Source organism: Limanda limanda, chromosome 23 (genome assembly GCF_963576545.1).
Source record: "Limanda limanda chromosome 23, fLimLim1.1, whole genome shotgun sequence".
Classification (NCBI taxonomy): Eukaryota; Metazoa; Chordata; class Actinopteri; order Pleuronectiformes; family Pleuronectidae; genus Limanda; species Limanda limanda.
Window position 1 is genome coordinate 3,525,505 of NC_083658.1, and position 26,991 is coordinate 3,552,495.

At 45.0% G+C, this 26,991-nt stretch overlaps 1 protein-coding gene across 2 annotated transcripts in view; it reads right to left on the reverse strand.

Annotated features, from left to right (window-relative positions):
• LOC132996635 (dedicator of cytokinesis protein 9-like) overlaps positions 1 to 26,735 on the reverse strand; it is a 32,556-nt gene extending 5,821 nt beyond the window's left edge. Inside the window, exons 1-43 of one of the 2 annotated variants that reach the window (XM_061066951.1) lie at positions 26,547 to 26,735; positions 20,024 to 20,140; positions 16,698 to 16,787; positions 15,819 to 15,901; positions 14,512 to 14,581; positions 13,810 to 13,905; positions 13,245 to 13,379; positions 12,981 to 13,155; positions 12,626 to 12,681; positions 12,098 to 12,172; positions 11,869 to 12,009; positions 10,982 to 11,317; positions 10,798 to 10,880; positions 10,333 to 10,455; positions 10,150 to 10,229; positions 9,867 to 10,054; positions 9,312 to 9,377; positions 9,117 to 9,209; positions 8,766 to 8,877; positions 8,533 to 8,651; positions 7,697 to 7,783; positions 7,522 to 7,611; positions 7,266 to 7,381; positions 6,833 to 6,902; positions 6,592 to 6,717; positions 6,421 to 6,492; positions 6,178 to 6,324; positions 5,980 to 6,063; positions 5,756 to 5,867; positions 5,486 to 5,664; positions 5,292 to 5,399; positions 5,045 to 5,141; positions 4,779 to 4,909; positions 3,720 to 3,834; positions 3,555 to 3,621; positions 3,415 to 3,462; positions 2,855 to 2,991; positions 1,877 to 1,992; positions 1,654 to 1,791; positions 1,346 to 1,528; positions 1,138 to 1,251; positions 781 to 996; positions 599 to 656 (exon numbers count right to left, since the gene is read on the reverse strand). In XM_061066951.1, the coding sequence (XP_060922934.1) occupies positions 599 to 656; positions 781 to 996; positions 1,138 to 1,251; positions 1,346 to 1,528; positions 1,654 to 1,791; positions 1,877 to 1,992; positions 2,855 to 2,991; positions 3,415 to 3,462; positions 3,555 to 3,621; positions 3,720 to 3,834; positions 4,779 to 4,909; positions 5,045 to 5,141; positions 5,292 to 5,399; positions 5,486 to 5,664; positions 5,756 to 5,867; positions 5,980 to 6,063; positions 6,178 to 6,324; positions 6,421 to 6,492; positions 6,592 to 6,717; positions 6,833 to 6,902; positions 7,266 to 7,381; positions 7,522 to 7,611; positions 7,697 to 7,783; positions 8,533 to 8,651; positions 8,766 to 8,877; positions 9,117 to 9,209; positions 9,312 to 9,377; positions 9,867 to 10,054; positions 10,150 to 10,229; positions 10,333 to 10,455; positions 10,798 to 10,880; positions 10,982 to 11,317; positions 11,869 to 12,009; positions 12,098 to 12,172; positions 12,626 to 12,681; positions 12,981 to 13,155; positions 13,245 to 13,379; positions 13,810 to 13,905; positions 14,512 to 14,581; positions 15,819 to 15,901; positions 16,698 to 16,787; positions 20,024 to 20,140; positions 26,547 to 26,735 (5,038 nt within the window). Of the gene's footprint in view, positions 1 to 598; positions 657 to 780; positions 997 to 1,137; positions 1,252 to 1,345; positions 1,529 to 1,653; positions 1,792 to 1,876; positions 1,993 to 2,854; positions 2,992 to 3,414; positions 3,463 to 3,554; positions 3,622 to 3,719; positions 3,835 to 4,778; positions 4,910 to 5,044; positions 5,142 to 5,249; positions 5,400 to 5,485; positions 5,665 to 5,755; positions 5,868 to 5,979; positions 6,064 to 6,177; positions 6,325 to 6,420; positions 6,493 to 6,591; positions 6,718 to 6,832; positions 6,903 to 7,265; positions 7,382 to 7,521; positions 7,612 to 7,696; positions 7,784 to 8,532; positions 8,652 to 8,765; positions 8,878 to 9,116; positions 9,210 to 9,311; positions 9,378 to 9,866; positions 10,055 to 10,149; positions 10,230 to 10,332; positions 10,456 to 10,797; positions 10,881 to 10,981; positions 11,318 to 11,868; positions 12,010 to 12,097; positions 12,241 to 12,625; positions 12,682 to 12,980; positions 13,156 to 13,244; positions 13,380 to 13,809; positions 13,906 to 14,511; positions 14,582 to 15,818; positions 15,902 to 16,697; positions 16,788 to 20,023; positions 20,141 to 21,875; positions 21,990 to 26,546 lie in introns of those variants that run through there. The other variant, XM_061066952.1, reaches the window with a different exon arrangement.
• Positions 26,736 to 26,991: the final 256 nt, after the last annotated feature.

A 26,991-nucleotide genomic window follows, 5' to 3' on the forward strand; every position in this document is an offset into this window, starting at 1 on the left:
TTCAGATGTCCGGATGTCGAGTGGGAGCTCATTCCACCATTTAGGAGCTAGGACAGCAAACAGTCGTGATTTTGACGAGAGTTTAGCTCGCAGTGAAGGAGCAACGAGTCGTTTAGCTGAAGCAGAGCGGAGTGAACGTGCTGGTGTGTAGTGTTTGACCATGTCCTGGATGTAAACTGGACCTGATCTGTTTACAGCATGGTATGCGAGTACTAGTGTTTTGAACCGGATGCGGGCAGCCACTGGTAGCCAGTGTAGGGAGCGGAGGAGCGGAGTAGTGCGAGTGAATTTAGGTTGGTTAAAAACCAGTCGAGCTGCTGCATTCTGGATGAGCTGCAAAGGTCGGATGGCAGTAGCAGGTAGACCTGCCAGGAGGGAGTTACAGTAGTCGAGGCGTGAGATGACCAGGGCCTGGACCAGAACCTGCACCGCCTTCTGAGTGAGAAGGGGGCGTATTCTCCGGATGTTGTAAAGCATGAATCTACAGGACCGCGTTGTTGCAGTAATGTTGGCAGCTCTTTGAATGACCTTTGTAAAATAGGATCATAAAAGGAAGCGTCCTGTTACCAAGTCACAAACACACAAAACCTTGACTCACCTTTTCTCCACAGGTACTCAGCCACCAGAGCCGCAACGTGCACATAACACATGGCTGCCTGCAGGTTGAGCACACAAATCACAGGTTAGCACAACAAACAATGGGAAAATGGGAAATTTGTTGAATAGCATCATGTTTTGGAATGAATTTGTGTCCTACAGGAACTGAAATGAGGAAAATACCTCTGACAGATCTCCGTTCTTGTTGTGGATGCGTGCCATGCTGTCCAGCCAGGTCTTGCGGAGCTCGGGCGTGCTGGTGTAGGACTTGGCCAGGCTGTACTGGAGGTCCACCAGCATCTCCGGGTCGTTCTCGTGCTCCTTCATCTGCTCGGTGGCCATCAGCACTGTCCTGATGCGCTTGGTGAGGTCCTTCACGTCTGAGGGAAACGCTGTGTGCTGCAAAATACAACAGCAACAAATCAGGCTGTTTTGCTTAAGGCCAAAAAGAAATGTATTTCTAACCAGAATCTCTGTTCGCGTGTTGATTTGAGCAATAAAAGAAAGTCAAAAGAGAGAAGGTCATCCCCCCCTCCCCACCTTGATGCTCTTGTCACTGTTGGCACAGTTGTTGATGATGGACAGAGACTGCTGGAAGCGGGTTCCCCCGATGCCGATGACATCTGCAATCAGCTGACTGACAGCAATCACCACCTGCACAGGAGAGGACACTGCATTTGCTTACAGAAGACAAATAAAACCATATTCATAGCTTTGAATTTGCAGAGACACAACCAGGAGCATGTACCTGCAGGTGTGTTCGCACAAAGGACCTGCGGCCCGTGTAGTCAAAGTTACTTTTCATGAGGAAGTAGAGGAGGTGGGCGGCGTCGCTGCGGATGGAGCTCAGCTTGGAGTTACAGCACTTGAGGATCTCGTAGCACAGAGAGGCACACATGTCGGCCCGGCCGTCAAAGAAGGTGCAGGGGAACTGGAGGGTTGAAGAAGAGAGACCGGACGGAATGCAAATGCAAAAAGAAAGATTTGTCATTTAAATAGAAACAAGATGATAAAACTGAATTAACAAGGTGGCACGGTAAAGGAAGAATATTTCACCTTGTAGATGAAGGTCCTGAGGGAGGTGAAGACCTGTTTGAGGGCAGCCTCTGACTGAGGGATCTGCAGGAAGCACAAATGCACCTGGAACACTTTCTTCATCAGGGGGTTGTGACCCAGGTCGGAGTTCAGCTGAGTCTGTGGATGTGAGGGGAAATGTGATGCAGACACAAAGCATGTCACATACTGTGCTTTAGAGTCGTTTTTTTGTCTCAGCTAATACCTTGAATCCCATGATGAAGATGCTGAGCGTGTCCAGCACAGTCAGACACACCTCGGTCGACACATTGGCCTCCAGCAGACACTGGCTGCTCACATCTGCTTCTGTATGACTGTACACTGCACAGAACGCACAAGGTCACGCTCACAGATATCACTTTTTTGGAGCAATAAATATGGCACAGAATATGGTCTACCGGCCTTGCATTGCTTTTATTATTATATTGTTAAGTATAAATGATTACAGGATTATTTGCTAGGCCGGGGCTTGCATGATTTATATTGCAACAATCATTAGCTGTCAATAGAAGTCAGTAAAACACAGATTCATTGAAGCCCAGTGGCTTCAGAGGCACAAAAATGCCTAAATTATACCAGCTCGACACAATTGACTTTAATTTAACAATATAAGGCTGTGGTCTTAAGTGCATTAAGGTCCAAATCCAATTCTGTTTGTTTCCAGCATGACACGATGCCATCTCCCATTCCCTCTTAAAGCCAGGAGCACTTGCATAGTGGTTGGGTGCTTTTGTAAGAGTAGTAAGAGAGGAAGCTTCTCTGCAGAGGAAACACTTTGCACTTCTGTAATCTGAGTTTAACTTTAAATTAACAGTGAAATTGTATTTTTTTTATCATTTTATTTAATCTTATTTAAGTTATTTAATTTCTGCCTTTTTTTCTTTACCCTGAGTGTTTGATTGTGGGTTGGGGGTGTTCATAAATGTTTGTATGTTTTTAAATGTTTGAATGTATGTTTCTTATATGAAAAACTCAATAAATATATTGTTAAAAAAAAAAAAATGAACAGTGAAATGCACAGCCTCAGGCAAACAATCCACCTGATCACTCCACAAGCATATTTCCATCAAATCAACTTTGCCTCTGTGTTGGTCGGAAACATAGATTGTGTATAAAGATGGATGACGTGTCATTATCTGTCAATCTATGTCTCATGTGTAAAGTTAAGGCGGATGGGGCTCACTGTTGTTAAAGGTATGTGCGGTCTCCAGGTTTCCCAGCTGCTGCAGGCGGGCGTGCAGGATCCCTGCCCTGTTGCGAGACACAGGTAGAGTCAGAGACTTCCTGTCAGGAGCCACAGGCCCTGCCCCCTCCTGGCTCCTGTGGAGGAGATGGACGGTGGTTAGACTACAGTCATGTGACAGCAATGCTGATGCATATGAATGGATAAAGGGCCACAAAAGGATGAGATAAAGACATTTAATAAAAAATACAGCAGATTCTTGATTTGCTAGAATGTTTGAACTTTGTTAATAAAGACAAATGGCAGCATCATGCATTGAATTAAGCAAAGTGAGAAATAAAAAAGACAGGGGTTTCTTACCCATGCAAGAGGGGCCAGGGCCCGGGACATTAACCACAAAACAACTTGCCAGCAGTGTTAACAAATGAGAGAACAGACCAAGAGCAAGCGGTTAAAAGACCTTGTGTTTATAAGTCTGTGCTCAGTTGTGAGTGTCAGAACAGTATTATTGATCAAACTTTGTTACTTTGAGTTGAAGAATTAATTGATAAATTCAGTACCTGGCGATGAATCTCTTCCCCATGTATCTGAACTGATGAAGGCAGACTCTGCAGGACAAACACAACCAGTCAGAGAATCACACCTTGCATGCAAGTCAGATTCTCCTGATTTATTTACTGCACAAAGCCTCTGTACTTACTCTATTAATGTAAAGAAGTCCATCAGCTCTGAGGAGGCTGCTTTGTTCCAGTACGCAAAAAGAGCCTCTAAAGAGACAATATGGGATAAAAACATTCACTCTAGGCCTGTAGTTAAAAACATCTATATACTTATCATATAATATACTTGTGATAGACTCTCTCACCCTCGGACATGCTCTTGAGAATATGCAGAAAGCACATGAGCAGGTTTTTGATCTCGTCCCGGTCCAGTTTGTCGCAGCGCAGCATGGTGCTGCCCAGGGCCGACGCACACTGGTTCTGATGCACGGGACGAAACGAAAGGGAAAGAAAATATATCAGTCTTCAAAGATAGAAAGAACATTGCAAATTTCTTGTTTTTTGGAGGGGAAATGAACACAAGAGCAGAAAAAGGTCACGCTTGCTGAAGCAGTTCTGTGCTCGGACAGAACAACATCAGCTGCAGGTTTGAAGAAACACTCTCAAGTGAAAAAGGTCACGAGGTCAGTTCAACCTCTGCGCTGGTAAGAGCACACACACACTCCCTCATGTGGGACACTCAGAGAAGAAGAATGTTGGGAGGAAACCATGGGAGGATTTTGGACATATTGTACAGATGTGTGCAAACTGCAGAGTTTGTTTTGGTCTCTGAAGAGGAAAGCGCCAAAAGCACAATTTGCTGAACTCTGTACAATTCCAGCCAAAAGTTCCCTCTGGAGAAGTGAGGAAGGTCAAACTGAATACTTGGATAGGTATGTTTTCCTCATGATTTCCATCAGCCGCCTGCTTGACATTATCACTGTCCTGCAGCGGGTCGGGCCGGGGGGCCGTGAGGAGGGAGAAGTCCATGGTGACGCGCTTGTTTGCAGAGCTCAGCGGAGGGGCTCGGTGCTCGGGGTCCAGGGGGAGAGGGGGCACGTTGACCGAGTGCCTCCGAGTAAATCTCTCTTTTTGGTGGAGTTGGGAAGTTAGAGAGCGAGTAGAGGGGGTGTAGGAGCTCTGGGGGAGGGGGGGAGTGGGAGGAGAACATAGAGGTCCAATGGTGCAGATGATACAGTTAATATAAAAGTAAAGAGTCCTAAAGAGCTTATTTTATCCACTTGCCCACATCATGGATACTTTCTGTCCCTAATCTCTAGAATATTATAAGAATGTGTCCCGGTCTTGACTCTTGCACAGTGTCCGAATGTCCGAATGAATCAAGCCTAAAACACCTGAAACTGTTCTATCATGCATCTGTGTACCTTCTCCAGGGAGTTGGTCTTGTCACTGCTCTTGTCCAGAAGACTGTTTCCAGAGTCCGTGGAGACCAGGGAGCCTCTGGAGTCTGCGTGGTGAACCGAGCTGACATTGGGAGTGGAGCTGTGAGGGGATGCTGCAGAGGTGCAACACAAATAAAAACAGTAGTTTGTTGCATGTCAGAAAATGGGAGTGAATCTACAGTGCACACGTTCAAATGTAAAAAAGAAAAATAACCACGTGTGATAAATGTGTGACCAAAACTAGTCACCTGTTCCAGAGATGACCCCGAACACGTCTTTGTGGAGGGCGTTTTCTATGCAACTCCCGGGTTTCTGAGGCGGCACCAGAGAGTCCTCCCTCGCATTCTGGGTATAGAAGAGGTATAAGAAACTTTTATTATAAAAGAATAATTAAATCACACTTGTCATGCTGAGATGTCATTAACCCAGTAATTCATGATATGGAAACATAACAATCCTCCTATTCAGAGTCCCACCACTAGATGCCAGGCTTACACTGTGGGTGCTGAAAGGTGCTGACTCCTTGATGTCGAGTCTGTGGACGTTCTCCTGGAGGAGGCCGAACAGAGGCAGGTACAGGGTGGCGAGTCGGGCCTGTTGGCTCTATAAAGACAAAAAGAAGCCAATAAGAGGCCTTCGCTGTACCTAACAGTTTTTCCCTTTGGTGGTGCAGAACTTTAGAAACTCACTTTCGCAGCGTAGCGGTCGTCGAACGTGTGTTTGATCATCAGGCCCTTCAGCACCTGGATGGCGATCTGACGGACCTCTCGGAACTCCTGAAGAGCCCCGCCCACCTCCCTGAGCAGCAGGCCCACCAGGAAGTGGTTTCGACAGAAGTCATCGGTCAGAGAATAGTCGAGCTGGAGATCTGCAGCGAGAATTCAACGCAGAATCAAAGATATGAAGAGAAGAGGATGTAGAAAGCAGGCATAATATCAAATGCATCTTTTCGTTTTTACCCTGGAATCTCTGTATTCTCCCCTTTCCAAATGGCATGGGAAGATTTAGAGGAACATAATGTTCATGGCTGCAGACGACCCGCAGGAACTCAAACTTGAACTCGTACAAAGTCTGACAGGAGAACAAGAGAGGAGACCTTATGTGGCTTGAAGTTTGCTTCAACTTTATGGTTGATAACTGGGATAAAACCATTAAAGAACAGGCAGCAGCAGAGCTTTTCAACCTTGGGGTCTCCAGGCACAAAGCAGTTCATGTAGTTGTTGATCTGCTTGAATACGAAGCCTCGGTCCAGGAAGGTGAAGCAGCGCTGAGGGAGAAAAATGCAGATGTTTTATTCCTGATAATCAATAAGCAAAGATTATTATCAGTAACTTGACAATGCAGTGCAGTCTAAACCAGTTTTTCAAACAGAAGTGTCAACCTTGATGAAAACTGCCAGGCTGTGGTTGGCATTATGAGCCGCGTCAAGGTTGTCTTTATATTTCTGGGTGATGTGCGGCATCAGCATATTGACCAGAGTCTCCACCGAGTGGTAGAACGTAGCAGAAAAGCGCTGGTTCCTTGAGAGCTGCACAAAGAGAACGAGAAAAGAAAAGGGGAAGATGAGTTCAGCTCATAGGAGAGGGGGTTGAAGAGAGGAGGAGGAGACAAAGAGGAGAACTACCTTGACCTTTCCACTCTCCATGAGATACTGAGCCATTGACTTCATGAGAGCTTCAAAGAAATACCACGAGTGCTGCAACACAAACACAAAGTCGGTGCAAGGAAAACTCACACACTAAATGTGTAAGAGTTGAAACATTTAAAACAAACACAAGCTATGACTGTAGGTTACCTTCAGCAGCTTGTTGCTAGTGAGGAAGTCAGTAGATGGCTTCAGTATGGCTGTCATGGCTTTAGCCAGCTCCTCGTGAACTGTTTTCACATTGATGGAGGAGTAAGGCTCTGGCTTGAACACAAACTGAGAGAAGAGAGGGAGGAAGGACAAACATATTATTACTTCATCTCTACAGGAACATCCGATCTCACTTTCCAGCTTCATGTGACATGACAATGATTTCAAAAAAGAAGTGCACCTTGACATAAGATCGCAGGTGATGTTCAAGTCCCTCTTCGTGGCACTGTGCTACAACATGAACCATCACCCTGCAGACACAGAGAAAGACAAGGAGGACGTGAGGCTTCCTGGAGGGAATGAGCTGAATATAGGCAGAAGCTTCATTAACTGTAAGGCTCTGACACCTCATTAAACACAGAGCTTCAAACACACACTGAGATATAGAACACATACATGCAGTGTGTGAGCCATAGGTGACTGTCTAATGAGGAAAAGGATTCAGGGTATGAAAGAGAAACTGGGGGAATGTGCTGCTTTGGAATGAGAGCGAGATAAAAGCGATGCTGTTTTATTTAAGTGCTGTATCATATAGTTTTCTGCTTCTGGAAACCAGGCTATTCGTGTGTGTGTGTGTGTGTGTGTGCGTGTGCGTGCGTCTGTGTGTGTCTTGCCTGGTCACGTTGACAGCCACGTCCTCTACTGTGGCTCTGGTTAGGACACAGAACAGCTGGTTGAGGGTGGTGGGCAGAAAGTTGACCATCACGTGACCCTCCATTGCGTGGAGACTCTAGAGGGGAAGTGGATGAAGTGTTGAGGGAAAAGTAGACTGTGGCATGAAATGAAAGAATTGAATCTGACGGGGGCATGAATAAAAAAGGGCGCGTCCCATTTCCCCGGGGCATTGGAAATAATAGGAGCTCTGCAAACCTTCAGGTATTTAACCAGCTCCCCCTCCGATGCTTGTTCTGACATCTCCATGCTTTGACGGTGATGGAAGAAGTTGTGTAAGTGCTGGTCCTGAGGGAAACATGTTATTTTTAATTCACATTTCATTCTTATTAGAATGTTTAGGGCACTGAGCCCAGGAGACATGTGTATGTACCTGAGTGTAAACTGTAGAAACAAGATGAGTTGAGACTTTGAACACAGGTTTTCCTCCATCTACCCATTTGATCTCTGGGCCAGAGTGCTGCAATAACAAGTGGGAAAAGATTACTATTACTACAAACACTATGTCAATCAACCAGAAACACCATACACAAAATTAGATAATAACTGATCCAATGATTTAGGTCTAAAAAGTAATTTTTGTGTCATACATTTCAAATTATTCGTATTTGTTCAGTAAGCAAGTTTAAATTAATATTTTTCAACTCCATCTTCTCTTTTTTATGCACTGTAGATTTTGCTATTCCCCATATTTTACAGCCCATAATATTCAGTTAGTGTCCAGAATAAAGTGTCCTGCCCGTTAAACAGTTTTCTTATGGCACATTTATGTGAATGCAAATATAAGCTTCCTAAATAGAAAAATGCTTGTTGCATTTTAAGAAAAGTGGTTAAAATTGAATTTAATGCACTTTGTTTACATAATACAGCAGTTTTCATTGGATTTACAATAATATCATTGTCCCTGCCTAAGTGGTACCATGACACTGACTGTTAGCTATAATGGATTCATTTTAATACTGATCGGATTAGGAAGTATGCAACCCTTTTGGACGTGTATAACATCCCAATCCCATCACAGGTAATGTGATGTTTATACATTAACCATCACCTGCATTTGAATCCTCTTGGAGAAGTGTTTGAGGAGAAGACGTGAGAACAATCTGACCTAGAAAACAACTTCGGTCTGAAGCACTTGACTCAACTTAAAAACCAAATACTGCAGCAAACACTGACTCACACAAAACACTGCAACCTCTTCTCTTTTACCTTGGTGACACCATCCTGGGCGCCCAGGTACCCGGCGGGTAGATTCGCCGCCACAGGCAACTGCTGTTCATTCATGATGACTCTGCCGTCCCTCAGCAGAGGCAGCCAGGCTGTTCCCACTGTGGAGGAGAGGTGGAGTCACATGTTCACACATTATCCACAGCAGACAGATACACACTTTTTTATTTGTATTTTGCACTTGTTTTTATTCTGCTCCGACTCAAAGCTCCGACCTGGAGTCTCCACTTGGTCTTTCTTCTTGCTGTTGCTGTCACAGCTGACATGATAGAAGGTGAAGAGGAGGTGATGCTTCTCATGCAGCTGGGTGGGGAGCTCCATCTTTATCTGATGGTGAGAGAAACACAGATTCCTGAGGTTGGTGCTTTAATACAGAGGAAGCTTTGCCGAGGAGAATGAAAGGGAGAAAATGCCTGCTGAGCGTTTCCAGTGAGGATTCAACGAAGAGTTGAACTCAGACAATTTGAAAGAAGGTGAGAGGTACCACCATAAATCTAAATAAACAGCTTAAAAATCTGAATATTAAATTACCCACAGTACTTATTACACTGATAATGAGATATCACCTCATCGTAGAACTCAGGGTTCTGCTGGTGGTGCAGGATGGCTGCATACGCCTGCTTGGTGAACAGAGGAGCTCCTGGACGACCATAGATGCACTGCAGAAGATGCAGAACGCAGGAGATAGCATGAGCTTCTGCAGAATGCTAACAACTGAAACTTTACTGTGTGCAGCCTTTGTACAGGATGTGTTCATGCACCTTCAGTGGCTGGGCCTCATCTTCATCAGAATCCTTGAATTCAATGCAAACAGCAATGTTCCTGGCCTGGATCAAAAGAGAAAGAAGGCAGATTAAAATGGAAAAGCAAGAACTAGTTCATGATGACATCCCCGCTGTCCTGGACCCAATTTCATGTCTGTCATTATCCTCACTGCTCCTCTGTGTGCATTTCAGATGTCCATTAGTTTCAATGAAGGAGGGGAAATATTACAGGCAGCTCTGATTTAAAATAAAAGAGGGCAGAGATGACAGATGAGGGAGAGAAGGCAGGTTCCTATATGGAGCTGACCTCGTGAAAACAACATCCCACTGTTAATGCATTAATCAGAAGCTGCTGCTCTGCACCGGGATAATTCTATCCAGCTCTGCTGCTTGGCTGAAGGAGCTGGAGGCAGCTGCCAGTTGCCCGGCTGAGCAGGAACACAAAATGATGACGATAAGAGAACGCCTGCCAAACAAAAGCATTACTTTCCAAAGAGAGTGAGCCATGTAGCCTCTGTTAGTGTTACTGCTACGCATCTTTACTCCACGGACCTTCGTGAAGGATTTCTGCCCGTCGTACTTGAGTTGTTTCGGGTAGACGTACAGGTGGTTTTTATAGATGGTGAATGGTTGGGAGCACTTAGCGATGCAGGGTACGAACTCCTCCACCTCCAGAAGAGCGCTGCCCGGCCCGTCGCCTTCGAAACTCTTCACCGGGATGTAGGAGGAAGTGACACAATCTGCAAGCAGGAAACGTGGGAAGTTACAGAGGTCAAGCTCAGAGTCGTACGGTTATAAATAGACAGTGATTTACTAAATATTTAGAAGGGTTTACTGGTGACATCCGGGGGCACACTGTCGATAGTTACATCTAAGTTCCCTAAGAGCACAGGGAGTTTGGCCATTTTCTCTGGTCTGTTGGGAAAACAGAGCGAGAAGCAACAATTATGAAAACATCTCAAAACTAATTATGATCATATCTTATAAGGAAAGAGGAGAGAGAAGGGAGATAACGGACTTTCTGAAGTCAGTTAGCAGTTTGAACATGTCCTCGTCCGACAGCTTGCTGCTGTCCTGTCGGTAGAGAGCTGAGAAGCGAGACGTCTTGTCCAAAGTTCCCGAGGCATCTTTGAACACAGGCCTGCGGAGACGGGAACAACAGAGGAACATGGAATATACTGGAGATAGAAGACACTTCACTTCACTGCAGTTTCCATTCAGTTTATATGCAGTGAATTCAATCATCATGTGTCAGTACATGTGTAAGTAAGTCCCCTTAAGAGTTTATATTAATTGGTACAACAGCAGCTGTTTCCCTATGCTTACAGTCAAAATCTGTAAATTGCCTGCTCTCAAATTTCCAGACATTCGATAGAGTTCATGTCTGAAATCATTAATACAGACATGACAGAATCACTGATCTGTATTCCCCCAATATGTTTAACTATTTCCTCAAAGAATGATGCACAGTGGTGTTTCCCACCTTGCAGCCCAGGCGAAAGGCATCCTGTACTGTCCCAGTCTGTTACAAGCTGTCTTAGCATTCTTCAGCACCTTCTGAGCCATCTAGACAGGAAAACAGGGGATGAGTTTTACAAGTGAATCGTTCCACCTGAGCACAATTTAATGTACAGCTACTTTCTCACTGTCTCGCCGAGTGTGCAAACCTTAGCAGAGTCCGAGCTCTTCATGTAGGGTTCAGTGCAGTGAGTAATCCCCCCCTGCAGGACCTTCTCAATCCTGGCCACTAGGAAGATCTCTGGGTGGGGGCATGTGACTGAGAACACCCCCTGCTTGGGGTACTGGAGAGCCTCCTCCGGGAGCCTGCGGCCGCTCAGCACTCCATCATCTCCACCTCCGTTGATCTGCACGTCCTGCCTGTTACCAGAACCTGCTGTCATTTGTCGGACCAGCTGATGGTTGAGATCCACGTGGAAGTCGGCTGAGATCTTCCTGCTGTTCTGGACGTCAAAGAAGGACAGGACCACATAGAAGGGCTCCACCTTCGAAGAATGAGGACAGGAAGGGAAAGATGAGACAAGTAGAAACTAACTGTGCTGATACGTCCTAATGCATCTCACATATTCCATCGCCACTGATGTAATTCATTTGCCCATTCACTCTTTCCACCATGTCCGTTACACAAATCCATCTCTGAGTGAGCGTGAGTGTGAGAGTACCAGAGCTAATGGCTGTGGTTTCCCGGCTGAGAGCCGAGTGTTACGGAGGACGACTCCTTCTGCAGAGACAGAGACATCGGAGAGTGACGGAGAGTCAGACTGGTGCTAATGCATGGTGGGAGGCCCGGGCTGGTTGCCATGGTAACTACCATTCCCTTTTGCCAACAGCTACGGTTTTGACGGGGGCCGGCCAAGTGGGCCATCTGAGCTGTCTGGGATCTTCTTAACTGATTTAGACCTCGTATGCTAAAGGATGTTTCCGAGAATTAAAGAATCACAACATGTTCCTGTACCTGTAAACACGTGGGCATCCTACAGACGTTTGCCTTTATCACAAATAGATCAATAAACGCCATAAGCTGTATTTCACGTACATTCGTTGTCGGCCCCTCTTCATTCTCGGCGACGCAGCCCTGCAGGTTGAAGGCCAGGTCGTTGCAGCGGACCAGGACTCGCTTCCCGAACTTCTCTTCAAACTGACGCACGTCTGGTTCAATGCCAGAAAAGTCCAGTTTCTATGGAAACAGACGATACTGTCAGGTCATTTAAATATTATCAGCACATAATGCACAGAGCTTCACAGTCAGGTGTTTTCTTCATCACCTGTGTGTAAGGGTCCAAAGTGAAGAGTTTCAGGCGAGCTTCACTTCTCATTTTGGACTCAATATCTCGGGCGGTCTGTCGTAAACAAAGCAAAACACTGTATAGATTAGTGAGCAGAGGCGGGATGGGATTGCTGTTACTGTCTGCTTAGTCACTTGATACATTAATGGTATGAAACATTCATGTGAGCAGGTTAATGTGGAATTTGCAAGTACATAATGTTTGTTTTCAGACTGCCACGTCCCACTGCTGGACGCCTGTGCAGCACTGGTGCTGACCTCGTCTGGCCTCTACATTTGGACCGTGCACAGTAAACCAGATGTTTGCTTGGTTAGCACCAACAGGAAGACGAGGGGACCTGCTCGCAAATACAGCTGTTGAGGTATTCTGCTGCAAGTTAAGCTCCAGGTCCAAGGGAAGTCATGTGGACACCCAGAGCCCCTCCTCAACAAACAACCACAGAAGGTGAGCTGCTGTTGTGCTGAGCATCGATTCAACATGCTAGTGGAGATGGAAGAAACAGGCTACCTGAAAGCTGTCTTGAAAACCTCCGGGGGTGAGGTCTGTTTTTCCGTGCTCCTCATCTGTTGGAGAGATCAACACGAGCCGTGTGTGCTTAGGCAATTATATAAAAACATAATGATGTGTTGGTCCCTCTTTATGAGGAGGGAACGAGAATTACAAGAGAAAGAACTGTAGCAGCATCTGACTGAAGAAATAAATTATTCCACTGGGGAATAGACAAGTGGCTGGAGGGGCAGCAGGCATCAAAAGAGACAAAGACAAGAAAACAGACACAAACACCACGAGGAGGGGGAATTAAAGACATGCAAGAATAATTCAGCTGCTACTTAAAACAAGGATGAAATGGAAAGAAACACACCATCGTGCAGGTCTCCGTTCCTCTTCTCCTGCATGGCCTGTTCAAAGCTGCTGTGGAGGATCTTGTTGAGGGTCCCGATCCACTCGTCCATCTCTACCTCGCTGTCTGCAGCCAGAAGGAACGTGCTCTTATCCTGCATCTTCAGCTCGAAGGCGAACCGACGCACTTTGCTGTTCTAAAAAGAACAAACATTGATATCAGATTTAATTCAACATGAATTGAAGCCCAGGTTCTGAAGGTCCTACTGTGCACAAGGTTCATTACCTGAACAACCCCCATGCATGAATCAAGGAAGATGGTTCCTTTGGGTTCTTTGGAGGTGTTCTCGTCTTTGTAGAAGTTGAGGTTGTAGGATCCATCTCCAAGCTGAGCCAGGTGGAAGTACCTTCTCTTGAAAGACTAGAGGAGGAATATGGAGAACGTTAACAAGACAAAACCACACAGCTTCTTTCTCCTTAGAAGAACTTTCAACTTCACTCTTGTTCAGGATGACCTCTATTATTCTCTAATATCTGTATGTCAATTAAAGGCAAAATTCTGTTACTTTTTCATTATGGCATCAATAACTTACTCCTATTAAACATTATAATTCAAAAAGAGGTCTCCCTCATACACTTATGGTTCCTCAAATGATTAGAATAAGGGAGCTACTGACCGGACAGTGTCCCTTCACAACTTCTTTTACACCTGAATTATTCATTAGTTGTTTGTCAGAAGTTGTGGATCAGTCAACATGTGAAAAGTGCTTGTGATGTTGCTTTCAGGCGTCGAAGCAGAGAAGAGGGAGGGAGCTTGGATATGATTGGAGCGTTAACTCTTCTGTACTCACACGCATAGTCACACTGATTGCACTGTTCATGTTGCCTTTGTACAGCCAGCCGTGTTTTGACACTCCTCCCTTCTGGGATCCCAGGGAGGCTGAGTCCTGCAGGAGGAGACGCACACACATTAAGGCTTTTAAACAAAGAACTACAAACACATGTCTTCTTATCTCGTATACGCACTCCAACACTTAATTAACAGGTTTTGCTTTGGGATAAGAAATCTGTTGAGTGCCCTGGAGGCCAGTGACCGTCTATTCAATCCTGAGAAGAATCCTCTTCATTAAAATCAACATTAAGATCTACACTGCACTTTATGAACCTCGGGGGATTTCAGCCATGACGCCGTGTCCATTGAAGGTCACTGGCCTTCAGTTAAATCAATATCTAAAGCAAGGTAATTATCTGGAACGGATGTGCTCGTAAAACTCGACAAGTGTCATGAAGACGTTGCTCATTCCTGGAAATGGCACGGGCCTCGAGCCTTGAAGAAAAGAAAAGGTTGGCTGGTGAAATCAAATAAAAGGACACAGCACGGTGCGATAAATTAAAAGAATATTGTTTGTGTTGTGTTTGAACAGCGAGGCCTGACTCTGCAGGGTCGTGGTTTTTAATACTTCAGGGGTTTGCTGAAGAGCCAGCTGGGTTCTTCACATGAGCAGAAGTGAACCGTGAGAACGAGAGGAGGAGAAAGCTCCGGATTAACTTACCTCGTCTTTTTCCACGTCTTCATCCACCTCAAACAGATGAGCTGCCAGTTTCTCCGGTCTTGACACCTTACTGAGAGGAAACATAAAGGTTTCATGCACAACTGTTCTTCCGCCTTAATGTGTAATAATTGTGACTTCATGTGGTGGAATAATCGCTAGTTCCTGACTGGGACAATTCACGTGAACGCCACCTCATGAAGTCTGCAAAAACTTCGGTACATTAGTTGCCAAGTTGCTTACGTCATCTCTTCAGCTCTGAATTGCAGGTTTTAATGTAAACTTGTCAATTGTTACACATTTGTCATTTGCAAACTACTTGTCTGTCTCTAACAAGCACCATCACCACTTTTTAGCATATACACAAGTTTTAATGACTAACGTGCATAGAGTTTATATTCCTGTGACACCTGATTTAAGGTATACGACTCAAAGGTATAAGGAGGGTTGAAAGCTAAACACACATTGTGACTGTGTGGCTCTCAGAAACAATTATTTAAAGCTACTTAGAAATGCCTGTAGCCTTTCAGGATGTGGCTGAGATAGCAGCTGCTTCTCTTAAGTGCAGCTCCAACCCCAGACGGACAGTTTGCCCTTTGACTTTTACAGGACCCAGCGTGCTCTGGGGAACTTCTAGTATAAACAGTGTCAAGGCCAAGGCCAGGGCTTGTCTCGTTTTTATTCGACAACGTTTTAAACATGACACGCAACATCTGCAAAGCACATTCCTGTCCTTAAGGAAAGTGGCTCGACCTAGGACACATAATGCTTTGTGAGATTTCCTGTACGTTTTAATGGCATCAATCAGCGGCAGTCCCAGAATAGCACTGCTTATCCTTGGTAAAAGAATACATAGGAAGCTTTCTATTGTTGTTGTAGAGCCTCTAAGACACAGACTTCCGTGTTTCTAGTGTTCAGACAAAAACATTCTCTGAGGCCAGTGTCATTGAACACAGGGATCTCCAAACCTCCAACCCCCAAAATAAAAGTGCCATGCAGACACATGCGAACTCAATTATCCCTGGAGGTCGTTGAACCATACTAAGAATAGGGATTTCTTTCTGTTTGCTATCTTTTGTTGGTTAACAAATGCTATTTTTAATAGTATTTCAATTAAGTTTTAGTGGTTGATGCTCTTCTGACATGCATCTTAGAATACTAATGTACTGTGTCTTCTTTCACTATTCATGTCCGTGCAGAGAAATGTAAAAGTGGTTAACTCCAAAAATCACTAGAGAATAAACCCACAGTCTGATAATGGACCTGTCAGAAAACTGGTTTACACATCTGTCAGTGGACAGAGCACTCACTTTGGCAGCTGACGGAAGTCTCCAGAATACTCCTCGTACTTGTAGTTGACCACGTGCCAGTCGGACTTGTAGGTTTTGATGCACTGCAGAGACAGAAAGTGAAGCCGAGCGATTTCAACGAGAGCAAATTAAGTCATGTACATACAAACATAGTCCAGACATGGACGGACTCAGGAATCCAAAAGGATCCATGTTGAGATACACTTTTAAAATGGAAAGCATCAAATGTGCCTAAAAACCGGAGAAAACCTCCCTATAGACAGAAAACTGAACAGATGCTTTACATACACATGTTGAGTGAGGGAAGGGTTTACTTAAAAAAATTGTTCTGAAAGAAAACATCACATCTGTAAAAGAAAAGGACACAGCTCCAGATGTAGTGATGATGTAACTCCTGGACGCAGCCGTGGGGGACTATCCCCTATCGGCTCTATCAGGCCGCACCCAGAGATGCCCGAGCACACAGCCCCTCTGAAACAACACGACGTGGACGCCATCTGTGGCCAATACACCGCTCTGTCAGGAAACATGGGAGGGTGGAGAACACCAAGTTCACCTAAAGGCTAACGGCAACATGCTTGACATGCACCGTATCGGCTTTCCCTTGTCTCACGTTCATCGGAGTGCTCGGCAAACGTTTTTCTTTTTCACGAGCTTTCTCTGAAAATCTCATCAGCTCGGCTGTATCTTCACTATAAACTATAAACAGAGCGGAATGAATCTGGGGCTGAGCTCCGGTATCTAACTCCCGGTGTGAGAGTCAGTTGCTTTCTCTGGACAGAAGCAAAGCACCTGTGTTTCCAAACAAAAAGATGAGGCAGGTTCGGTACTTTTTGCCAAAGTAAAGATCGGACGAATCCAGGTATGTGTTGTTTTTACCTCTTGGACAAACAGTGAGTGAGCTTCTTTCTCAGCAGTCTCCGGCACGGTGGAGAACAGAGTCCTGCCCTGGCGCTGGAGGGTTGAGATCTGAGGAGAGAGACGGAAAGAGGGCATGAAAAACAGACTGAGAGAAGAGATTGGCAGATCGGATTAGACCTGCCGGTGCTTTTAAAACCTCATAAACATCGAATACACGCAAAGCTAATCGCCAGCTGGCTCATTTAATACAATATTATTATCCTGATGGTTTTCTTATATTTAAGAAGTTGAAAATTATGTGTATAGTATGTATTTTGCGACATAAGATATTCCAAAAAAAGAGTTTTCTCCATTTCTCCATATATGAGTTGACGTTTTTTACATCTGTATGAGAGAAAAGGTGTCAATGGATTGTGTGTTTCCAATCTTCAAAAAATATTTTCATCGAGACCAGATTTTAAAAGGATCAGGATTGTTCTACATTCAGGGGAATATTGTTTTGGTGCACAGACTAAAAAGCTTTATCCAAAACCAACTCTCATCTAAAGCTAATGAGTAGGAATGTTGAAATGGACGCTCCTGAAGCAATACAGGGTCTAACTGTCTATTTTCTATTTCAGATACAAAGCCAAACTTCACAGTGTGGCCCAAGCAGCTTCAAGACGATTTCCCTGCTTCTTCTGGGTGCCAAGTACGATTTAAGTCAATTATCGTTATATGTGTAAACAGAAATTAAAGAATTTATTGTTTTTTTGAGTAGATATGAGAAGAAACTATACTGCAGGGAATCTTCTGCAGCTTTCTCATGCTCCAGTCATCATTCCTCCCCTTGCTGGTCTTATTAGATGCATACAACTGGAGAGAGGAGAGCGAGGATCCATGTCGGGGAACAAAAGGCGCCTCAGGGCATCGAGACTGTCCTCAGCTATTCAACACTGCAACCACCATCGCTCCCACTTGGCGATTTGCTGCTTTTCTCCACAGCCCAGTAAGATGAGTGGGACGCAGTGGCACAGTGACCTAGTTTTGTCATAAATCTACGACTCTCACACGGGAAAATATATGTAGTTATTGAACCTCTGGCCCCGTTTGTCCACTTCACTCACGCAACAGCTATCAAAGACCTGTCAGTGATCTGAGTTTATTCAGTCCTGTGTGTGCGCAGGTCAGATAAAGTTCTTATAAACAACCGGCAATGATGAACTATCTGAAGTGAGGGAAATATTCAGTCCAATAATGCAGCGGTTTGGCAATAAACAAATTGACCTGATGCTTGGAAAATACTGATGCTGTGCTTTTGTTGTAGCTGCGTATCAAAGGGAATATTCCACTTATTTTAACCCTGGTTTATTGTAAGAAGATCAATGGACTACCACAGGAAGCTGATATAATATAATTTAAAATAATTAACATAAAAGGGGATACGATAAAACTGCAGGGGCTGAGCTTCACTGCGATCCTAGATTATAAAAGGGTGATTAGATAACGGGGGAATATTCATTAATGGGTGAGCGATCAATTAATAGTGTGACACTTCACAGGCGATGCTGCAGCTCCATGTTCTCCATGTTTTACCCAGTCTGCATTTTCAAATATTCACTCCAGAACAAACCATTTAACACACATAGCCTGCCTGTTACTTTGCTGTCAAAGATCTGTGAGGAAAAACTGCTGGCTACCAATTAACAGCGTTCCATTCACAGTCATTAAACCAGCACTTTGATGGGCCTCCACTGGGCCACAGGAGTCTCTTCCCAGTGGCAGTGGCGCTGCAGGGCAGATAGTGTGATGCCAGGCAGGAATTACATTCACTAACATGTAGATATCTGGGCAGAGTGGTTAAGGACGGGAGGAGAGGCGTCTTCTGAAGTCCTCTTTTCACTTTGACCAATGAAAGTGATGAAATGTTAAGTTATGTGTCTGCAGGATAAACAAATTCAAGACTCTGGATGAGCGAAATATAAAAATTCATTCCAAACTGACAAATAACGTGTTTTAAAATAAAATAAACTGCATATGCCCTTCTCCATACATGCACATGTAGAGAAAGTTATGGTGGTCAACGCTTCACCTCGTTTTACCTCCTTCCGCCACGCTCTCTTTTGCATGCCCCGTTACCCCGTGTGTGTGTGTGGGTGTGTGTGTGTGTGTGTGTGTGTGTGTGTGTGTGTGTGTGTCCATATGTGTGTGAATCTGTGCAGCACGTGCGCACGCTGGACCCACATGTCTGGCCAACTCCCTCCCTCTCCTCTCTAAGCCCAGTGATGTAAAACATATGGCAGGTTAGACAGATGGACGGACGGGGCCAGACACACACATACACACTCACACACACACACACACACACACACTGACACACACACAGAGGGCAATTACTAATGGCTGTGCACTGTAGACGGCCTTGTAATGAAAACCACTCATCATCTACTGATTGTGAAATAGTGTGAAAACGGACTGTGGGCTGTAAAGCGTCCCGCCCTACGGCCCCAGCACTTTCTCTGTTGTTGCTGGAACTTTAATTCACAAGTATGTCTATTGTGTGCAAAACAACAAGGAGGCGGTCCTACACTGCTGGTCACAAACACAAAGTTTAATTTATTTAAAAGAAAGGAAGGATTTTCCTAGAACAGCTCTGCTCTATAGTTTTCAATAATTGATGCTACGTGGTGGATTTGTGAGTCAGACTTATTGATTATCACCAGACTTATTTTTAAAAGTTTGATTTCTTGTGGTTTATTTTTTCATTCGACTTGAAGAATGCCAAACATTTGAGCCCAAGCCTCTTTGTGTTTTTCTCGCCTTCTCTCAAACTGGGAGTGGACCCCGCTGAGCTCCTCTCGCAGCACTGCAGTGATGTAATGTTGACACAGTCTCTGAGCTCCTTTGACTACAGGCAACAGATCTGTGAAGCGTGTAAATGTTTAGAAGACGCAGAGCCAACGATTACATGCAGCACATGTAGAAGTGTATTTCACACACAGGTTTCCCAGGTAATTTGCCTACATGTGTTAAAATCAACCTGATTTAGCTAAAGGACTTTTTTTTTTCTTTGCATTGACGCATTTGAAGGAGCGTTGGAAGTGGCACGTGCTGGTCACACCGCTGTGATGCAATCGGTCTTCAGATACAGGGCCACAGCTGAAGCTATCATATCGAAGCATTGAGCAGCTAAAGACTCAGATCTTAGGAGTTTGTTGAGACCAAGCACAGTGTGGAAGATTAAATATTGGACTCGTGAAGTGGCCAAATTAAATAACCATATCATATCCAAGATTCGTGGTGACCCGCCAGAGTCTGACCTCTGAACTATCATTTACACACAGGGCTCAGCAGGTCTGTCTCACCTGGAAGTCGTCGGTGGGAAACTGCAGCATGTCCCGCAGAACATCACTGATGATCTGGGTCTTCCTCTGGAGAAGCACATTCTCATAGTCCAGAGGCTCTATGATCTTCGGCTTGACCTAAAGGAGCAAAGAGAAAATATCAGTCCAGCTCGTGGATCCGTGTTTCACCTTAAAGTTTGTGTGACTCTAGACAAAAGGTGGAGTTAACCCCGACAGTTTCATCAATGTACACATGAGGGGAGTCTGGGATGCTGGTTGTCTGGACAACAAGTCGCCATTGTCCTCTCACTGAGCGACGGGCTGACATCTACGGCAGCAGGAACTGGCACAGAGACGGACATGAATGTTGGTAAAGAGAGAAGGAGACACTCCACGAGCGGGAGGTTGTGTGTGTGTGTGTGTGTCACTGTACCAGTCACTGAGTCATGAGCTCACATGCTGAACCTGATTGTAAACTGCAGCTCTCCCTGAATCCCCAAGAATGGGCCAGAGCTCCTCAGACACCGTTCCCCACTGCAGGAAGATGGACAGTCCAAACTCTCCATTCCAGAGTAAATCCTCATAGCTGCAGCTTCATAACAGTTAGGGCTTTGTAAGACAAGGGTAAAGATAAATGAGCCTGAGCAGAGATTAAACACCAGCTCCATGATACCACACAGAAGACCTCCTGGATCCCACCAGCGCTGTCGCCCTCACAAAGCCTGGCTGTGATATCAGAAAACAGATCCTCACACATGACCCACACGTGTGGCCCAAGTAAACAGAACTTTGATCTATTTATAAAAAGAACTGAGGCAGAGTTTTGACTTTTAAATACTTCACAATCTGGAAAGCTGATACGACAAAGCAGGGTCTGCCTGGCTCCCTGAGGAACTTCTCTTTTGGCACATGTACCAGTGCAGCTTGAAGGATTTCTGAGTATCTGAAGTAGGTCTGCAACTAAAGAATATTCTCACTCCTCGTGTAGTTTTCATAACAAGAAAATGATCAAATAAACACAATGCTAAAACCAAGACTTACAGCCCATCTCTCCGGCCTGAATGTGGCCACTGGGCGTGAATGTGATGCAGATTATTTGGATTGGCCTCCTGATCTACGTCCAACGAACACATAACAAGCCGACGCCAATTAAACACACGTCTGACCACAGATTTACATTTGGATTGGTCCGGCCCTCCCTCCTGATGACGTAATGTAAATATCCCTGCACATCTCTCAGCACCATGGACGTAAAAGATCATCTGATAAGTAGAAAATCTTCTGCTCTGATTGGCGGCTGGGCGATGGCCATTCAGACGGAAGATAACACAGCTGTGAACTGAGCGACTTGCCGGTAATTATCGCACATGAATACGTTAGAAACTGATGGAGATTATTGTAAAGTTGAAATTGAAATACCGTCAGTTTAATAATACTGTTACTGAACTAGTGAGCTGATCTTTATTTGCATTTAGCCAAATACGATGACAACTGAGCAAAATGCCAGTCAAACCAGGATAAGAGCGACTGTCTTTATAGAAATGCAGGAGAAAATATGGTTATTTTATGGTGAATATCTCTGCAGCCAACTTGTCAAAGTCCCAGAGTCTCAGCTCAGGAGCCATCAATGAACAAAGGGAGCCACAAGTGCTCCATTTCCTAAAAAAAGATCAACATTCAACCCCCAGGAGACTTGTACCCTGAAGCTGCCATTTCCCATTTCCGTCCAACCTCTTTAAAAGATCTTCAAAGCTGCTCTTGAGAGGAAATCTAAATAAAAAGCTCAGATCACGTTGCACCAAACTCCCCCAAAAACCAGGAAAACTTCAAAATTTGCTTCTATTTATAAGATGGCAGAGCAGAGACTTACCGCTGCCACCTGTGACCCAGACTCCACCTCTGCCTCAATCTCCGCCAGGCTCCTGAACTGCTGAGGAGACTCTATCACCATCTCCCGTTTGGGGGCTTTGCCTGCCCGGCCCTGCATGCTGCTCCCCCGCTGCTGCCCCGGTGCAGCCTGGAATCAGGTGGAGGACTCACCGCACACACACGCTGCCATGACACCAAGTCGCCTGCAGTCTGCGAGTGGGTTGTGAGAGCTCCAGTGAGATTCCCTCTCTACTCAGTCACAATAGCCCAGCCTCCCTCTCCCTCTCTCTGGCTCTCATCAGGAGGGTAGGGCGCCTCCCACCCCGACAGCTGTGCAGCTGCGTGTGTGTATGTGTATGTGTGTGTGTGTGTGCGTATGTGTGTGTGCTATACAGTATGTGATTTGTGAAAGCAGGAATGGAGGAGCAATCAACCACTCCCCCATTAAAAACTTAGCAGAGGCCCAGAGAGCATGTCGTCATCTGCCTGATTCACCTGCCTATTGTGTGTGTGTGTGTGTGTGTGTGTGTGTGTGTGTGTGTGTGTGTGTGTGTGTGTGTGTGTGTGTGTGTGTGTGTGTGTGTGTGTGTGTGTGTGTGTGTGTGTGTGTGTGTGTGTGTGTGTGTGTGTGTGTGTCTGTGTGTGTGTGTTGAAAACAGAAAGTGTGAGAAAACGCAAAAGCAAAGTTTTGGCTTTGTTTTTCACTTTAACGATTAAATATCCTGGGGCTAAGGGGAGGAAACTATTTTGTTTGGGCGGGATCTTGAAAATAAACACACTAGTAGAACTTTATCTAAACAATTTAAAAATTGAATTTGACGTACTATTTTTTTCTGTTTAATTGTGGTGGTTATTGTGTGATAATAGCTGAATATATATTCTAATTATATCGTGATTTATATTACATACTACCCAATTATAATGTTATTACCTCATTACTGTAACTACACTTTTAACCACAAAATGTTACAGGCTGCATTTTACAGAACACCATAACTACAGTTTATTATATTTGTTCTGACATGGACATAACAATAGCATTGGAGCTGCATCACATGATGAGAATAGGACAGAAAACAAATCCTATGGATCCCAGGGCTGCAGCTTACAGCTGGAACATCTCACCACAGAAATGGTATTTAGACACTTTATCTATGATGATGAAGTTCAAATCCCTGCTGATATGCCGCTATGCTTTGTACTGTTGCTGCGCCGTATCCGCTGCAGCAGGCGCCCACAGCAGGATCTGTGAAAACACACTTCCCCCTTATCCGGCTCTCAGAAGCAACGCACACTTACGCAGAGTCCTGCAGCTTCAGGAACGGTTTGAGTTGCCGCTCGTTTCTCCATCCACTCGTTCTTTCTGCCGTTTAATGTTTAAAGAGGGGCGCTGGATTAGCCGGGGTCTTTCTGTCAGCGTGCATGTTTCAGAGCGATGGCATTTAAAGTTCTCAGTGAGGAATTACTGTGGGAAAATGAGGCTAATCGTGTATTCTGAAGATGTTTTTCTGTCTCTAATGCTGCATTATACACAACTCCCCAAACCACAATGCTGTTTACAAGCCGCCTGATTAATAACTCATCCAATTATGTTTGTGGGTTGAGAAGTTTGGCGGAGGACACACCACAGGTCAGGACGGCTTCAGAGACCTTCAGCTTCATCGCCTCCTAACAACATGCAGCTCAAAGATGGGGAAGGACGTGCGTGCAGTAGTTTCACCTCTTTGTACTGCAGGGTTCTCTGATGTGTGTGGCGCTGAGCAGAATTTGCATAACTTGTTTTAACTGTACTCGCTTCAAAGGGACTGGATCAAATGTTCCATTCAGAGAAATAACTTCATTCCAAAAGGAAAAAAACAGGAAACGGCCCCAGTAGCGGGTGAGTAGCAGGGTTTCTCCAGAGAGGAGGACAGACAGAAAGCTTTGACCACAGCAGAATGATAAGATGCTCTCAGAACTTTGTGCTTTTGGATCCTGAGCAACTCAATTTTGACAGAACAGTTGGACCAGCATGAAACCAGCCGACACAGCGCCAGGGTTTTGAATTGAAGAACAGACTCTTAGTAAAATCTGATTTCAGACATTAACATCCCCATCTGCTGCTCCACCTCCTGGTTCTGCTGGGACAAGACAGACTAATGAAGCTTGTGTGGCGACACCTGAGGGGTGCCCAAGGGAATTGTGGGAAAGATATCCTATTCAACCGTATTGAGATGTTGTCAGCGCTGAGATAAAAAGTCATATTAAGTCATCCTTCTTATTTCCAGTTCATTTTAAGTTGAATAAAACTCTTATATAAAAACGTAACGACTTTTATTTTATTCGAGACCATTAATGAGCATTTTAGTCATTTAAATTCAGCAATAAGATTTCATCCCACTGATTTTAACCATTTGTTATGGTAAGATGCAACAACATTTGCAAATCTAAGATCTGCACTATTATCAGAAATTAACCCTTAAAATTAATTTACAAAAAGAAAAACATCACTAGTGCCCCTTATACATTCTTAACAAAGGAGAAACCCCCAAAAATAAAACTTTGCACTATAGTTCATATTTACTTTGCACTGCAGGCCATACTGGGGATACTGGTGGTAAATATTGGAATGACTATGTTCTGCTATAAAACAGTTGGTCTCTGATGCTCAAGCTGTCTGGAAACGTTTAATATTCCTCTTTAGTGTTGGAAAAGGCTGAGAGATTAAACTAAATGGGGAAACTCGATGTCTGTTCCAAAGGATATTTGGGCTTACGCATTTAAAACAAATCCTGTCCAGGTTTCTGTCCAGGTTTCTGTCTGTCCTTCCCCTGGCCTCAGTCTCTAATGGCCGGCTGAGCGACCCGTCGTCCTGCAGAGGCCTCATCAGTGACAGCGTCACCAGCTCAGCGTGATAATCAGCCTCTTGTCAAAGATCCTGGCTGCGCTGAGGTCATCCAGTTTCATTCACCCACATCTCTGGGGCACTCGCACACCATCACGCTTCCTGGAGCTGCTGCTGCTGGTCCAAGGCCAGCGTTACCACGAGGATGTGTGACTTTGTGTCTGAGCGTGTGGATCATGGGCGATGGCAGTGCAAATGATTTTACAAGGCCATCTGCGTAAGAGCTTGACGTAAAAAAGGTTGTCTGAGAGAGAGAGGGATGAGGAGTTGGAGAGAGATGGCGTCCATTTGTTTTTACACAGCTTGGAGCCATTAGGACGTGTAAGCCCTCCACACCCTTCCCCAGACACACACACACACACATATAAACGCAGAGCATCGCACAAGCCTATGGAGGATTGCATAAGGGCCGGTTGACGTCATGTTTGGGAGCTGACAGACGCCTTGGAGAGAGAAGGCGTCGGGGGTGTTGCCTCAAGTGAAAAAACTCCCAATTCAGTCTCCAGTCACATGCTCCACACACAGACCCAGGGATCACATGCAAGTTAGCGCCCTGATCCTAAACTTGCTCTTTTGTCACAAGCTTTTGTCGGTCATGCAAACAGAATAAACAACAATCTGTGGCCTGGCAAGTCCGCTCATCTGTAAAGGACTTTTCCTCCAGGTAGCAGCACATGGAAAAACATATGGGACGAGTTAAATATGACACACGAGACGGGAGTTCCTGGGTCTGCTGACGTCAGAGCACTCGCCTCAGGACTGTAGAGCCACATCAGCTGGAGACATAAACATACAGTCGCTCTGTGACATTCATTCTTCTGTATGTTTGACAAAGAGAGGATCAATAATTTGTCCTGGACCAGTGAGCGAGAGGTTTGTCTCAGTGTAGCAGAACCTCCAGTCTACACCAGGATTATATAAACATGAGCAACGACCTGAAGTGACAGAAAACATCTTCACGTTACATTTTGAGGAATTTTTCTGAGATCAAGTCGAACTCAGTCCTTGATGCTTCTTGTGTTTTTCCAGTTTAAAACTCACTTGCTATAATTGGGAAATTAATAGGAAGATATAATCAACTGCCACTGCAGCTGTGAAGAGAGGCCAACCCCAGCTTAATGGCTGCAAAGGAAACCCTAAATGTGATAATGGCTTCCGGTGAATGTCCTTGATTTAGCATGCACTAGCAACCCTGCTTAACCCCCCCCCCACGCTATTGATTATCCATTATATCTGTTTGACTTAACCCAGGTCAGCCTACTGGCTAATGGAGCTACTTCACATGATAGTGTAGCGGTGCATAAACTCAAAACCTGGATTTTACTTTCTCTGCTCACTGAAAGCAAACTTGCACAAATCCAGAGACCAACATGTGCTTCCGGCCAAATGTGAAGCTTTTGATGTGCGTCTCCAGTAACTGTGGGATCAGGGGCCCTGACACACACACGCTCCACTTCTGAATGTGCGTCCTCGGGGGAGTCTATTAGAAGGGTTATTAGCCAAAGATCTGCTGGTGTGGGCAGTTACTCATATTTAATCTGACGAGTTCCCCCCTCGATCGGTGAATTATTCATTATGCAACTAGTTTCCAATCTCAAAAGGGATACGATATCTTGTGTGCAAAAAAAGAAGTTAGGGTGTAGTTTTAATCTATTCAACAAAAAGCAAATGAGTAAAACCAGTTTAGGGGGAAATCCAGTCATGGTGTTGGCTAACAACTGCATGAAACTTTAAAAATACAACTTGATTACGAAATAGAAAATAACAAATTACCCACATACACGACAGAACAGAAAGAATCCTCTGAATGGGCTTTACCAGAGCAGTGGTGGGATTCCAGAGTTGAGATCCCCTCAGACTGAGCGTCTCCTCTTCCTCCTCCAGAGCTCCGAGCTCCATCGCCCCCTTGATGTAGCCACAGTTCCTCTCAAGGATGGAGCGCAGCCCCTCCAACAGAACCACACTGGTGGTGCATCCCATAGTGCCACCGAGCACCCACAGCCACCATGCAGGAAGGAAAGGAGCTCACTTGTTTCCCCAATATTTGAATTTCAGCTCCAGGCAACTTGATCTCTCAGACTCTACCTCGTCCACATGGAGAGAAGCAGGTGCAGTGACAGGTTTCCCTGATAAGTCAAAGACAGATTCCCGGTCGCTCCCTCTTTGAAAACAAATCTCAGCCGAGTCGTGTTCTCCCGTGTGGAGACGGAGGGCGTTGACTCCTCCACTCCTCTTC